The sequence below is a fragment of the Oryzias latipes genome, chromosome 1 (assembly GCF_053564925.1).
Source record: "Oryzias latipes strain Hd-rR chromosome 1, Olatipes_Hd-rR_3.1".
In the NCBI taxonomy this organism is placed as follows: domain Eukaryota; kingdom Metazoa; phylum Chordata; class Actinopteri; order Beloniformes; family Adrianichthyidae; genus Oryzias; species Oryzias latipes.
In genome coordinates this window covers 36,447,718-36,462,022 of record NC_136237.1, presented here as the reverse complement: position 1 = coordinate 36,462,022, position 14,305 = coordinate 36,447,718, and the positions used below count along the sequence as shown (strand labels likewise).

The 14,305-nt window shown below is 37.6% G+C and overlaps 1 protein-coding gene across 1 annotated transcript in view; it reads right to left on the bottom strand.

The window, feature by feature from the left end:
• Positions 1-14,305, bottom strand: part of sorcs3a (sortilin related VPS10 domain containing receptor 3a) — a 260,608-nt gene that overhangs the window by 32,763 nt on the left and 213,540 nt on the right. The window contains exons 11-17 of the mRNA XM_023954909.2: positions 12,844-12,946; positions 10,506-10,582; positions 9,326-9,417; positions 7,896-8,003; positions 3,399-3,516; positions 3,191-3,324; positions 911-1,024 (exon numbers count right to left, since the gene is read on the bottom strand). Of these exons, the coding sequence (XP_023810677.1) occupies positions 911-1,024; positions 3,191-3,324; positions 3,399-3,516; positions 7,896-8,003; positions 9,326-9,417; positions 10,506-10,582; positions 12,844-12,946 (746 nt within the window). The remainder of the gene's footprint in view (positions 1-910; positions 1,025-3,190; positions 3,325-3,398; positions 3,517-7,895; positions 8,004-9,325; positions 9,418-10,505; positions 10,583-12,843; positions 12,947-14,305) is intronic.

Here is a 14,305-nt window from a genome sequence, read left to right as displayed (position 1 = left end):
TCTTCAACAGCATTAATAAATTGACTTTTGTGGTTAAAAAACGTTAAAATATTGTTGCATTCTCTCATGCTACATTCACACCAGGCCTATCAGGCGCATTCTTGAATGCACTGTTTACCGGCACAACCTACAGTTGGAGTGTTGCTGGGAAATGTTGAAGCAGTCCAAATCTTTTCTTTCAAAGCTCTATTCTGATTATGAAAGACTTGGTGTCATAGAATTCCGGCCGGGCACAGATTGCCATTTCATGATCAAATTTCCAATGGTTGGCACTTTTGTGAATTCAAAGAGACGCCATTTATACGTCACTAATGATTGGTCAAAATATCACTTGGTTTTACTTCTAACTTGTGTTCAGTGGACACGCATTTTGTTCATAGAGCTAAAACGGTCTTAAAAATGTGCGTAGTGACGCGCGGATGTAACAGTTTTGAACGCGGAATTTGCGCATACACAGGTTTACATGAGCTTTTCATTGAAAGAGGTCACTTAAATGCGAGGGCAGTGTGAACGTAATTTTATTCTCTGAAAACAAAAAGTAGATATAACATTTTTGTGTGTCTGAGATTACAAAAAATAATTTTGAAATCCTCCAGCAATATAATAATAAATTATGATAAATTGGTAAATTTTAGTGTTAAGTAATTAGTAATCCTCAGGTAATGTTAGCTTAAATATACAATGCTGAGAATGTATCTCTACTGTCATTGACTTCAGAGTGCTTTGTCTAAGTATAGAAATGTTTGCAACAAAGCAAAAACTAAAAAATGCCCAGTAGTCTCTTCCTTCCACAGATGTCATGTTAAATCTCTTATCATCTGCTCTGAAACCCTTCATTAAAAACAAAACATGGAATCTCCATGAGCACAATAGTAAAGGCACATGCACGTGGGTGTGACGCGGTTCTTACCCTGTGCTGTTGAAGAAGTTCTGACCTTGGCTACAGCTCCTGGAAACGGTGAAGGGATTGAACCAGAAGGAGGGCCGACAGTTTCCGTCGCTGCGCCGTTCATATCCATAATCACTGTCACACAATAAACAACATCCATTGGACCCTGATCAATATCGGTGTCAACAGACTTATTGTCCCGGAGTGTGCCATGCAACCATTTCTTATCTACCTTTCTGCAGTGGGCTACCAGAGGACTGTCTGCTACAGAGACGCATCATTATTACATATTGATCAGAGCTGCTATTGACAAACGCACTGCAGTGAGGTGAAGCTGTGTGTCCACGCAAACACAGCTCTGTTACTGTAAACGCAGCTACCAGAGCTCCCAATCACATGATTTACATGCAAGCCAGCAATCCAAGCGAGTGTCCGCTCTCATAATGTAGCTGACATTGATTTATCAGTTAATTATGAAGCCAAAACCAATAAACAAAACCAACAAGATGAGTGCTGACTGGTCCACTTTGACTCTGTGGTTAGAAGGGTGTGAACTGGTCATTAACGGGCTGTCAGACCTCACCGTCTGCACCGGTGCAGGTCAGGAGCCTTCTGTGGATGTTCTCAATTTGAGTGAGATTGTAAAACTCTGCAGGACAGCTGGGTTTGCAGAACTTATACCTGGTTGTGTAACTATTCCTAAACTTCGGCAATAGTCAGAAGCAGGACTAGAAGTCTGAATGTCCCGTGTCTTTGGGCAAGACACTTCACCCTCCCTGCCTCCAGTGTGGCTCCACTGGTGCGTGAATGCGTATGAATATCCCGGTGATGGTCAGAGGGGCCATAGGCGCATACTGGCAGCTACACCTGTCAGTCTGCCCCAGGGTAGCTGGGGCTACACCAGTGGCTTACCATCACCAAGTAGGAATGAGGAGTGAATGAATAAGTAATACCCAATATGAGCGCTTTGAGCGTCTGGAAAAGTGCAGAAAATCCAATCCATTCCATTGGTATTATTATGAAGGGCTTAATAGCAACAACAATCCAGGAAGAGTGTAGGTCAAAAAATTTAAACGTACCAAACAAAAGATTCAATTATATGTTTCCCAAGAACGTACGTTGATTTTTAAAATGGAATACAAGATCTAGAGAAATACAAAACAGGAAATGGCACAAAATAAAATAAAAATTTAGGGTTACATATAGGCTAATGTTCCTGCACTTAGACAGCTGCAATATTGGTGGTGTTATAATTTTACAGTTACATTTTTTATTTTTCCATGCAAACGAAGTGTAATAAAACAGACAAAGTATGAATATGACAAAGTTTAAACCTTTTAAGTACAAAGCAATTAGCGCTCCCTCTCACCCCCCCTACAAACACTATTTAGATAACTGCTGAATGCTGGGATGGCTTCTCTTTTTGTTCCCTGTCATTGAAAGATAAAAATACAGGCTTGTAGGATTTGCATACAAATTGAAAACCATTCAGACATTGTCTGAGCAGAATTGTGAGCCCAGCGAGCTCACTGACAGATCCTACAGAGACAGACATTATAAGAAAATAATGTAAAACCACACCAGATTTATCAGATGATTGCAAAAATTGAGTAAACTAATGAAGCTCATGGGCAGCATATGCAACGTTAAATGATGGAACATTGGCTTTTAGGATCAGTCGAGGAGAGGGCCATTATTCTGTCAGTTTTTGTTTTATTTTTACATCTTTGCATTATTTTGTTAGAGCCAACAAGTTTTCCAGAACAAACATCCTTAAAACGTATTGAAAAAAGATGTCTACCGGTTTACTCATAAACCGGGTTATTAGAGAACCATGGAGACAAAAATGGTTTAAAGGAGCACAACTGCAGCTTATATCAACCAGCCTGCAGTTCATTTCCCTGTTTTGCTTGTTAGATGAGATCAGCTTGCAGAGCATGTTTGAAGGGCCTCAAATTAATGGTTGCTGGGTGAATGCATTTGGAAATAAGTGGCTACTGAAGGGCAGCTGCTTGCTAACAAGCCAAAAATTCTTTTTCGCTCCTTATCAGTATCTTGTTAAATGACCTGCTGTGTCTCCATCATATTTGGAAACTGGCGGAAACGACTCAAATCCCAACAAAGTCCTGGAAAGGCTGAACAAAGAGCCACTTCATTTGAATTGTCCACATGTGTGGCAGTGTTGCAGAACAAAAGCTGCTGCTAATGAAGCTCCCCTTTAGCAGGCAATGGAGAGGAGCGTAATCCCCCTCGAAGATTATGAAGAAAGGCACAGCAGAACAAAGGAGCGCACGGTCTTACCATTCGAAATCATGAGCTCTGCAAATGCACGACTCGGCTGACAGGACTGTGGAGTAGTCGACTCCCAGCATGCAGTGGTTTCCAGGCCGCCGTTTCATGTAGATCTGCTTTTGTCCCATCACGCACGGCTCACCCTGTTAGCACAAGCAAGAGAGGCTGAGCTGAGAAGTTCTTGAATAGCTCAGCTGTTGAACCTCTGTGAATGGACCTGGTTGTGCAGGTGCCACGTCTGATAGTCTTCCTCAGTGCACTTCTTGCTGAAGATGGCCCTGTAATCTATCTTGATGAGCTGCCACTCGGAGCGATGGCTGAAGTGCCCAAAGAAGCTGAGAAAGCAGAAGAATTTAACAGTTACTTCTGGTGGAATTACTGTTATATGACATCTGGAGGTTTTGTGCTACCAAAGGCTGCATAGGCTGTGTAACAAAGTCTTTCCTGAAATTACAACATTACACCTTTTTCCTTTCCTAGTTTTTACCTCCCTATAAGACTAATTGGATTTGGTTAATTTTCACACTAAGGTTGCAGTAAATACAGATTTCCATTCTGTTGTGCAATCTCTACTGTCATAGGTGACTTTTTCTGAACCTTAACTCTGTTTGGAGACTTCAGACTTGACTTGTGACCTAAGATTTTTTGGATGTTCCAGTATTTACATAGAAATGTCTCATTGTAAGTCTAATGGAAATAAGCAAAAATCGTAAACTTGAAAAGAAACACAAGCAGCTAAAGTATTCAAATTAGTGCATAAATGCAATTTAAATGTCAAAAGTTGCTTTAAAAAAAGTCATGTGGATCCAGCTTTGGATTGTGGGAAATATTCCTAAATCAAAACCTTCATAGTTTGTCTTCAGAGAAACCCCTTTTATGTTTAAGACATCAATTTGAAATGTGCAATCACAATATCAACATCTGTCCTGTTGTTTTTCTGTTTTTTTTTAAGATGAAGTGAAAACAATGAATTGCAAATAAATTAAAGTTTCAGGTCTAGGAAGTGAACTTAGTGCAGATTTTATAAACTATGTAAATAATTGATTAAATCATCTGTGCTTCAATTTTTAAATTAATTATCTGGAACCCATTTTAACCCCTTGGAGACAACACTTTCTTGATGGAAATGTGTTAATAATGCAGCTTTCTTTATGAAATCAAATAATGTGGTTTCTTTCAAAAACTCAAGGATAGGATCTCTTCTTTTAACGGAAAGCAGGCTGTGTTTGCAGGGTAGGAGGACAAGTCTAAGAGGTCAGAGGATGACATGAAGAAGAAAAATCTGCTGCTTTATAAATTGAAGCCCTTTGGAGTTTTTTTTTTGGGGGGGGGGGGGTTACAAGATGTGTGAAAAAAAAATAATGAGTATTATGTGATTCAAATAATCTGAGAAAAATCCATTGCTAGTTGGATTTTACCCCTCAAAACTAAAAACTCCCTGAAGAACATTTTTTAAGGCCATAAAACCACTTTTTTCTCTGTTGTCCAATTTTTTGTTGAGTTGATGCACAAATGTGATTTTAATATGCTGTTTGTGTTTTTCTGAATTGCTCTTGCGGCTACTCTTTTCTTTTATTTTCGCTTGTTAAGACATCGGCCATTTGGCGTGTGTTCAAAAAAGCGCTAAACGCGGGTTCTCAAATGCTAATTTAGCCCACGGTGTTCACACTGGATTAGCAGGGAAGGGCTTCTTGACTTATGCTACTGTTTACCAGTGCATGTCTGCCACCTGCAGTTGAAAGATGTTTGGTGGGAAGTATCAAAACTGAACAAATCTTGTGAATCTGGCTCCGGGCTTTTTCTTTCTCAGTGTTTTTCAGATATATAAAAGACTTGGTGTCAAATAATTCCGTCCGAACACAAGTCCCAATTATTTCTGTTTCCTCCATGATCAGTGTTCAAACGATTGGCAGATCCGTGAATTAAAAGGGACGTCATCCATTCCTCACTTCCAAATCCCTAATTAGTCAAAGTTCGACCTGGTTTAACTTTCAACTAGTGTTCAGTGACAATGCGTTTTGAGCCCAAAAACGAACACTAGAGCTTTAAACATGGAAGCCCAAACCGCACATTTACATGCATTTACATAGACTTTTCATGGAAAGTGGTCACATGAACGCACATTGCTAAGATCGGTGTGAACGTAGCTTGAGGCCGAGCACTCCAATATAAATTTTGTTGTGTATGCACAATGATAAGAACCTATATCTTTCAAAATGATCAGACTTGGTAGAAGAACTAATACTTAACCCTTGTGCTATCTTAGATGACCCCACCCTTACATTGATGTGTTCTTCCTACCATGACAAAGGTGGATAAAGGTGGAAAGATTTCATGTAATTCATGGACACCAGTGAAGATCACAAATCATTGAAGAAAAAAGGTTCAGAGCACTGTCTAGTGGGTATAGATGACCCAACTCCCAATGGTAAAGTGCCTAGGATAGCACAAGGGTTACACAAGTAAGATTTTAATGTGATTCAATAAAATCCAAAATGTGTATTTTGCATATACATTGTAAATTTGGAATTTTAACTCCCTAATTAGGCTTGATTTAGCAGATTTTTTTTCTTCTTACAGTTAAAAAAAAGTAACATGTATTCACCATAAAACACCATAAAACAAGTTTCCATCTTTAAAAAATCCTGCAGATAAAAGCCTGGATTTCAAGTGGTATGTTATTGTAGGACTGGACAAAAAATAAATACTCCTAAAGGTCCACTATTTTAGGCACAATGCATAAACAATAACTTAAGACATTAAAATCTATGAATGAAAATTGTTGAGACTATACTCAAGGTTATTTAAATACTGATCAGGATTTGACAAAAGAAAAAAGATTTTATTTTAAGCATTAACGCACTTACCCAAGTTCAAGTGTTCTTTTTTTGATACATATATTAGGACTGGCTGATGTTTGAGGAGTTTGTTTGCTTTAATACCAAAATAACCCTGAAGTGACTAGAAATGTTTTCCTACAACACGGTTACTAGATTAGGCAAATTTTCTTTGTTGTGTTGTCTAATTTTGTGATTTATCATCTGAAAAACAAAAGAAAGAAAAAAGTCTGTATGGTGGTGCTGCACCTGTAGTTTGTGAGCACACAGGTAAAAAAAAAAAGCCCTACTTTTAGCACAGACCATTGATTAGACAGGCGTGATGGATGTTCTGACTCCTGATAGTTGATGCTCATCGATCAACATAACTCTGGTTTCATGCCTTAATTAGCTTTTAATTCCCAAAGTTTTAACAATACACTTTGCAATAATCACCAGTAATAATTTTAGATTTATGTTGTCTGCATTTTGCCAAGCCTGACTTTACAGTAAAATTAAGCAAGTTACTTGGGTTTCACATTTTTTTAAGTTATCTGAAGGTTTGGATCACAGATGTTGTGGAAATAAAACCTTTGTTATTTCCATAATAAAAGAATTGATTTGTCGGAACAGCCACAGAAATATATAGTAAAGTGCCAGAATTATTTTTTAATTACGTGCAATCATAAACAATGGAGTTGAAAATTAGGATCCCAAAAAGACAGAGATGTATTTTTTTTAACATACAAGTAAAAATGTTACCTAGTTTTGTGATTCACTCAAGTCTCTCTTTTTTTTTTTCCAAAGAATCCATGTATTTTTTTTGTTTGCAAATTTATAGTAAAGATGAACACTTAGTATGATTTATATATATATATTTATATATATATATAGATAGATAGATAGATAGATAGATAGATAGATAGATAGATAGATAGATAGATAGATAGATAGATAGATAGATAGATAGATAGATAGATAGATAGATAGATAGATAGATAGATAGATAGATAGATAGATAGATAGATAGATAGATAGATAGATAGATACATATATGTTTTATTGTCAATTTTTTTTCTTTTTTCAAAGGTTTTGTATCAGACCCCCAAGTGATGGCAACATCAAGAAGAAGGAACATAAAAAACTAAAGAAATACCAGGGATTCAAAACAACGGGAAAAAGCATGGAAAGTGAAGGTGACGGTGGCGCCTGTGGTAATTGGGGGCACTCATGGCAGTAACTCCAAGCTGGAGGAGTGGCTACAACAGAAAAGACCTCAGACCTCTCAGTCGAGATACTGCACAGGATAAAACATAACATTTACATAACTTATATCCCAATAGACAAACTTGATCATTCTATCTAAAAAGAACCCTGGTGTGGTTTACGAGTTTAAGTTATTGTTAGTTTATGCGTATGGTTGGGGGACCCCAACTTTAAAGTTTTGATTTGATTTCTAAAATGAGTTTGTAAAACTTCAAGTTTGCCAAAATGTTTTCCATATCAGTGCAATAATCATTATATGGCTTAAGTAATGTTTTTCTTTTTCTTTTTTTTTAATTTTAACTACATATTTTTTTCTGTTATGACAGCTTATTGACCTTAAACATGCAGTTATGGTTATGTGCTTTCATCAACAGAGTTGTTTTCATAGTTATTACAATACTATTACTCATTCTAAGTTTCTTGTCACTCAAGTTTTTATTTTATTTTTCTTATTTTTTTCCTTAACTTGATTTTGATAGTTGATAGGGGGTTATTATTCAGATTTTCAGATATTTTTTTTACTGGATAGTTTTTTGTCTTTATTCTGAGTTTACTATTCACAACAACACAACAAAATTATACAAAACTCTTGCCATTCATCCCACAAAACCTTAAATCTTGTTTAGACTTACGTCATAATTTGGTTATCAGCACCGGCCTCCACCAAGACCCCATCCACGAACAATGGCACAGAGGAGAATCTGTGCTGGCTCCACTGTCGCCCCTCGTCAAAGCTGACCCTGCATCAAGCAACATTCCCATCACAAACCCAGACACAGACGCTACTGTTTGAACCTGGTCATGGGGGAGGACTTAGCCAGAGATCAGAATGACAGACTCGTCTCAGCAGAGGGGTCTCAGAGCCTCTGAGCAATTAGTTACTGTAGCTTTGGGTAAATATTAAAAGACTGAGCATTAAAAGGATGTTCAGGAGACAATCAGTTTGTTCGTTGAGGCAAAGACAAAGAAGGAGGTTAAAACAGAGAAGTTAAATAAAAAAGCTGCGTCAGTATACTGGGAATGAAAAGTTTCCCTCAAGGTGAAAGAAACACCCACGTAGAATTGTTTTGTGTGTAAGTCCAGAACTGCACCAGGCGAACCAGAGCAATGGAAATAAAATTTAAAAAAAACTGGACAGCTTTCATCATTGGGACCTGGATCTATTGATTCTGACAGCTTATCAACATTGGTGCTGAAGTGAGAACAACTGCATGCACTGGAGTGTGACATGGCTTGAAACACTGCTGCGAAGAAATGGGGGGGGGGGGGGTCTCAAAATAACTCACTTTGACTAAAAGCTCCAAGGGGGAAAAAGCGGCGATGTCAACTTGCTCTGAGATCCAGATGGAGAGGGTTTCAGCGAACTCAGCTGCTGTACGATTAAAGATTAGTATCTTTTGCTGTGAAGAGGTTGTGGAAACACACGTGTTTCAACATGACATTCACTTTTTTTTTATACTTCCACTAAAGCTGAATGGGGGGGAAGAAGAAAACTAGCAGGCCACACTTGACTGCTTCTAAAACTAATTTCAAAAATAGTTGAAAAGCAACTGGAGAACAGATCTGGTTTCGCTTGGATTAGCCTGCACCCAGGCGAGGTGTAAGCACCTGTTTGGCAGGGGGAAGGCAAAGTGTTAATGAATACATTAAAGTGGGGGGATGCAGGGGGAGGCGCTCAGACTGCTGACCGTGAAAATAAATGGCTTGGAGAAAAACATTTTTATAATTAGACTGATGTGATTCCTTTGTTTCAATTTTCTTTTTGGTGTTAAGTGTGTCACGGACGAGCCCCCAATTTGTCACAACCTTACCCAAAGATAAATCAGGAGGAAGCCACAATATCAAAAGGGATATTTTTTACAGCAAAAGTGAGTTTATAACAAAAGTTGAATAAGACTTTATCTAGAAATTAGCAAGTAAAATAATGTTGTGTGGAATGCATTATGTAGCAAACCTAGCAAAGGGGTAGCAAGTAGACGTCAGTGTCCATTCACAATGTAACCACATAAGAGCCACAAAACACTACAAAAAGCAGCTTTAGAAAGGAAATGTGTGGACATACCACAAGTGTCTGGTTGGAACGGACGGCTGTTTGACAGCAACCAGAGCTCCGCCTCTGTCCAGGAACCAAATATTGTGCTCCTCTTCAAATATCTGAGGAAACAAATACAAGAAAGTAGCAAATAGGCCAAATTGGGTCACAATTTTCACATTGTGCGATGATGACAATCTCTGTTTTCAGCATAGTCCTATTAAAGGAGGTGCATACATATCATTTTTTTCAATAAACACATATACTTTTTTACATAAGGATTTATTAAGTTCCTAAAAAGAGTTGTTAACATCACTGTGGATGTGGGTTGAAAGCAGAGTGTGATCAAAAACAAACTTTAGGGAAAAAAACTTGACAATAAATGTATTTTGGAAAATGTTTGTGGTTTCCACATTCAAAAATCTGTACCCTCTGGTTTTTATTGGCTCCATTTAAAAATAAACAATTAAAAGGTGTGCTCCTAATTGTACGTCTTTCCATGACATCCTTAGCAGCTCTTACAAAAGCCTTCAGCTCTTTTGAGGACTGTGAGCTTCTATTTGCCACTGATACTTCGAATATTTTGTGGTTAACTTGTGTCAAGCAATATCAGCACTGAGCATGGAACTCTGATCCCTCAATCCTGCATCCTAATATAAAAAAGAAAACAACCACGTTAGCTTTAAACCTTAAACTAGGTAATCGTTCTAAAAGATTCAATAGGTTTCAACGTGAAAAAATATAATAACCAATTTGAAAAAAATTCTCACAGCACTAAAAATCACAGAGGATAAAAGTATTTAAGTCTGCATTTGTCTGTAATGTAAACACATTAAATTTAGGCTAAAATAAGCTCATTTCATTAATCCAGGTTTGATTTAACATGTTAGGCAAAATCTTAAAAAAATAAAATAAATATTTTACAATAATATACAGCTTAAAATCATGTTAAAAAAATCAGAAACCCAGACACTGTTGATGTTTTCTCAGCTGGAACTGTCAAGCTTGTCATTTCCTAAACTCACCTGGCAGGAGTCAGTCAAGGCTGATGAGTGCCCCAAAATCTGAAAAGTGTTGATCTTTGCAGAGTGCAGTGTTGGCAGCAGAACTCTATAAACCCAGCTGGATGTAAATATTTAACGGCAGCTGTCAAAGTCTAAAACTGCTGTGTGAGTCTGTCAGTTGGTGAGAATCGTGGTGTGAACCTCACCTGTCTCCAGGTGTTCCCTGCATCTGATGAAACAAACATGCCAACGTTGTTGTAAGACAGCTCCGCACCGATATTTCCTGCAGAAGAAATGACACATGGACTTATGAGAAACAAAACCACGAAATGACGTAAGTTTGGCAGGCAAGTCTTGTCGCTTTTTTGAATTGCATTGCATAGTATAGAAATAAAAACTCCCTTGAACAAGTTAGAGCTTAAGCTGACGTTAATAAAGTAAAACGTACTGCACAATAATTTTAGCACTGTATAAGAAAAGTGCAATTGAACAATTCTCATACCATCCACATTCAGTCCTTTCTGTCATTTATCTTAACTTTCTGAAATCAGCAGCACAGAGCTCTATGAATTCATTCTATTATCTATGCAAAGGAGTTTAAAAAAGTGAATGATCATTTAATAATAATGTAAAAGGTCATTTCAAAGAATGTGGAAACACTGTGAATTTGTTTTTGAGAGCCATTTATCTCAGAATTCTTTGTAAAAATAACATTGGGCAGTTCGCAAGTAAGCAACAAGTTCCAAACATTGGTGAAACAAATAAAAAATACATATGTTATCAATGTTATAAACGAAGACAGAAAAGCCACAATCTGTAAAATATTATGTATTATATTATATTCAAGTCAGGGAGCCTAAGCAACTACCTTATCAATTAACGAAATTATCATTATTCTACATTTATCCGAGCAGTTTTAGGAAGTAAATTGTTATTTGTAGCTGCTTAAACGTTTTTTCTTGTTTATTTCTTCCTTTTACTTCCTGTCTCGGTCTGGGTGAGCACTGTGGCGATGTACCTATGGTTAAACAGACTCCTGGTACGAAGAGATTCCCAATATACTGTTTCCTCACTGCAGAACAGAAGTTTTTGTAGAATTTACTTGTATTAATATTCATTGTGTGTGGGTTCATGGGATGTGTGTGTTAACGAAGGTGAGGGGGTTGGGTTTTTGTTTTAATTGGTCTGTTTTTAATTTTAAAGCACTTCGAGCTGTGAAATGTATGCAAAGTTTAAACATATAACGTTTGCCTTGATTTGATTTACTATCTGCCGTTTCTCTAAATAACTTTTCTAGTTAGTACTTTTGCACACCTTTTTTTTCTCTTCTTCTTTGTTATTGTTCACCTCCTTTATTGAATTTAGAATTTTTCAGGGTTTTTGTAAATTCCAGTATCTTAGCATCTCAAGTGAGCAGTTTAAACTCTCAGCATTCACACATGCATTTTCACCGCTGTCACATTTTCTCTACTGCCTAAAAACCAAAACTGGGCTTCATGTGAGTGAATCACTGCTATTGTCATATTGACATCCACTGACATTCCCACATTAAGTTCTTTCTAATAACCTCGATAATAGTCTTGGCCAAACCATTTTATTTCCATAGTGTAGGGTTTTCTTGTTTGTTTTACATTTTAGGGTGTAATTTGTAAGATCTACCACGAAACTGCTGATTGTTTTCTTGTTCTTGCATATAAAACATTAGTATTGATTGTGTGCTTGAGTGTAGGGCAGCGTTCTGTTTCTTGAGGCTTGCAAACTAAAAAACACCACTAGTTAATTTCTGTTGAGTCCTGCTGCTCCCATGTGTGTTGTCAGTATGTGTGAAAGCGGCAAAAGTCCAACCAAATGCGTTCCTGTGTGTGCAGCCAGGCCACAGCAGCTGGCCTGGCTTTTTCTGTAGTCCCACTCTGCTCTCTTGGCCAAAGCCCAGCAAAGAGGGAATTATTTTGTTTGGATGCTGTTTGTCATGTTGGTGTGATAGTCTCTGCGCCAGCTGATGTCCTAAAAGGTGCAGTGGATAAACTAATTCATCAACTGGGAAGTCCCTCACAATGCAGTTCCTTAAATGACCACTAGCTTTATTATGTTATGCTTTAGTTATGTCTTAATTCCTTCACCATACTCGCTACATAGTGCACTATATAATGTGCTTGCCATTTTGTAGCGCTGTCCTAATCTACAATTCCAAAATCAAGTGCCCTAGAAATTTCCCACAAGTCTCTGAGGGAAAAAAAACAGTGTGCATTGATGCTCACTAGATTAACGAATATAGACCACAATGCATTGTGTTTGAAAGTTTTTGCGAAAAAAATGCATTTAAATGTATGTTTATAATAAACTATTAATGATTTCATCATCAGAACATAATTTATTCAGAAATAGTTGTAAAATGATTGTACTGATTAGGTTTTCCCTTCACGTTGAACTCATATTTACTGTTTATGAAAAAAAAGGGGGCCAGGCAACTTCATGCTTTATTTTTGCCTGTAAATATATGGATGAAGTTAGAGATTATCAGTCCATCATGTGGGTTTGACTCACCTGTGGCCACAATGATTCCCGGTGAAGAACTCTTGGTAGAGATGGTTCCTGATATATATGGGTTCTCTGACATTTGGAGTTGCAGATGAAGGGAACAAAAAGGCTGGAAAGGATTACAAATTTCTTCAGTGACAGTAATGGAGTGAAAATATTTTGGAAGTTAAATTCAATTAACATGAAGGTTAGAGGAATGAAACATTTGTTGTTTATACAAGTCATATAAATGAAAAACAAATAAGGGCTAAAATGATAAAACAGAAGTCTTTGTAATTACGCCTAATGTGCCATTAGCTAAAGGAGGATGGAATTTGCATTAAAGTATGAATTCATGCCTCCGGATCACAACAGAACACAATCACATTGTTCCCAGAGCAGAACAAGCGTGTCTGCTTTCATGTCGGCAGCAGACAGCGTGTCGCTCGCATAAGAACATCAAAAAGGTGGGATTGTACAGGCAATCACCGCAGTAATTAAAATGTCAGACAAACACACAATCACAGGAACCTGGAAGCCACACCGCTCAGCCCTGAAATCGCATCTCAAACAGCGTGACGCCCTCGTAATGCCTCCGACATGATTCCTCCTAACAGCCAGCCTGTTAGCTGTGGTAGCGGGAAGGCAGTTTAATGAGGAGGGAACACATGCAGCAGGTCTGGAACTGCCTCATATTCTCTGTTGGATCTCCTCAGAACACAACAGGTCAAAGAGGTTCTACTCAGTGATTTCCCAAAGACGGGGGTGGTGGTTTTGTCTTAATGGCCTTTTTTTTTCAAGTTTAAATTCAGCATAGGACTCCCACACCTTTTTTTGTTGACCTCAAAGCTGGACCTCCAGCTCTATTGTTGCCTACATGGTAGCCTTTCTTGGCAGAGATTTCTGCCTTTATTTCCAGCCTGATCAGCCTGTTGCGTTAAGTTTTTGGTATCATTATCAATCTGCAAAGAGGGGAAAATATGTCAATTTGAATTATGTTTAATACATGGATGACATTTTTTTTAAAAGGTTAACCTTTTCATTTCCACTTCATGGAAAAACTGTACCAGGAATTGTTTTCATCATAATGTGATCCAGTGTTTAGGGTTAATTACGAAACTGTCAGAAGTTTAGTGTTGAAAATCTGCGGACATTTTGATGTATTACCATTCTGTTTGACAGAGTAAATTTTTGAATTCAATTTTAGGTCTGTTTCACTCTTGAGATGTGATTTTCAGCTTGCAACTTCAGCATTTTCAGTTTTCAGTTCAAGTGACTTTATCAGCTTCAGCATTTTCAGCTGCCCCATTCAGTTCACAGCGTCACACTTGCAATATCACAGGTAATGCTATAGATCTAGTTCTGCTTTGCATTCCTTTTATGTTTGGTGCTTTAATTGTGCAGCTGTTTTTCACATGAAGTATCTACATATTTTATTCAATAGATTTTAATCATTCTTCAACCATCTAACTCAGTCCAGTTTTATCAT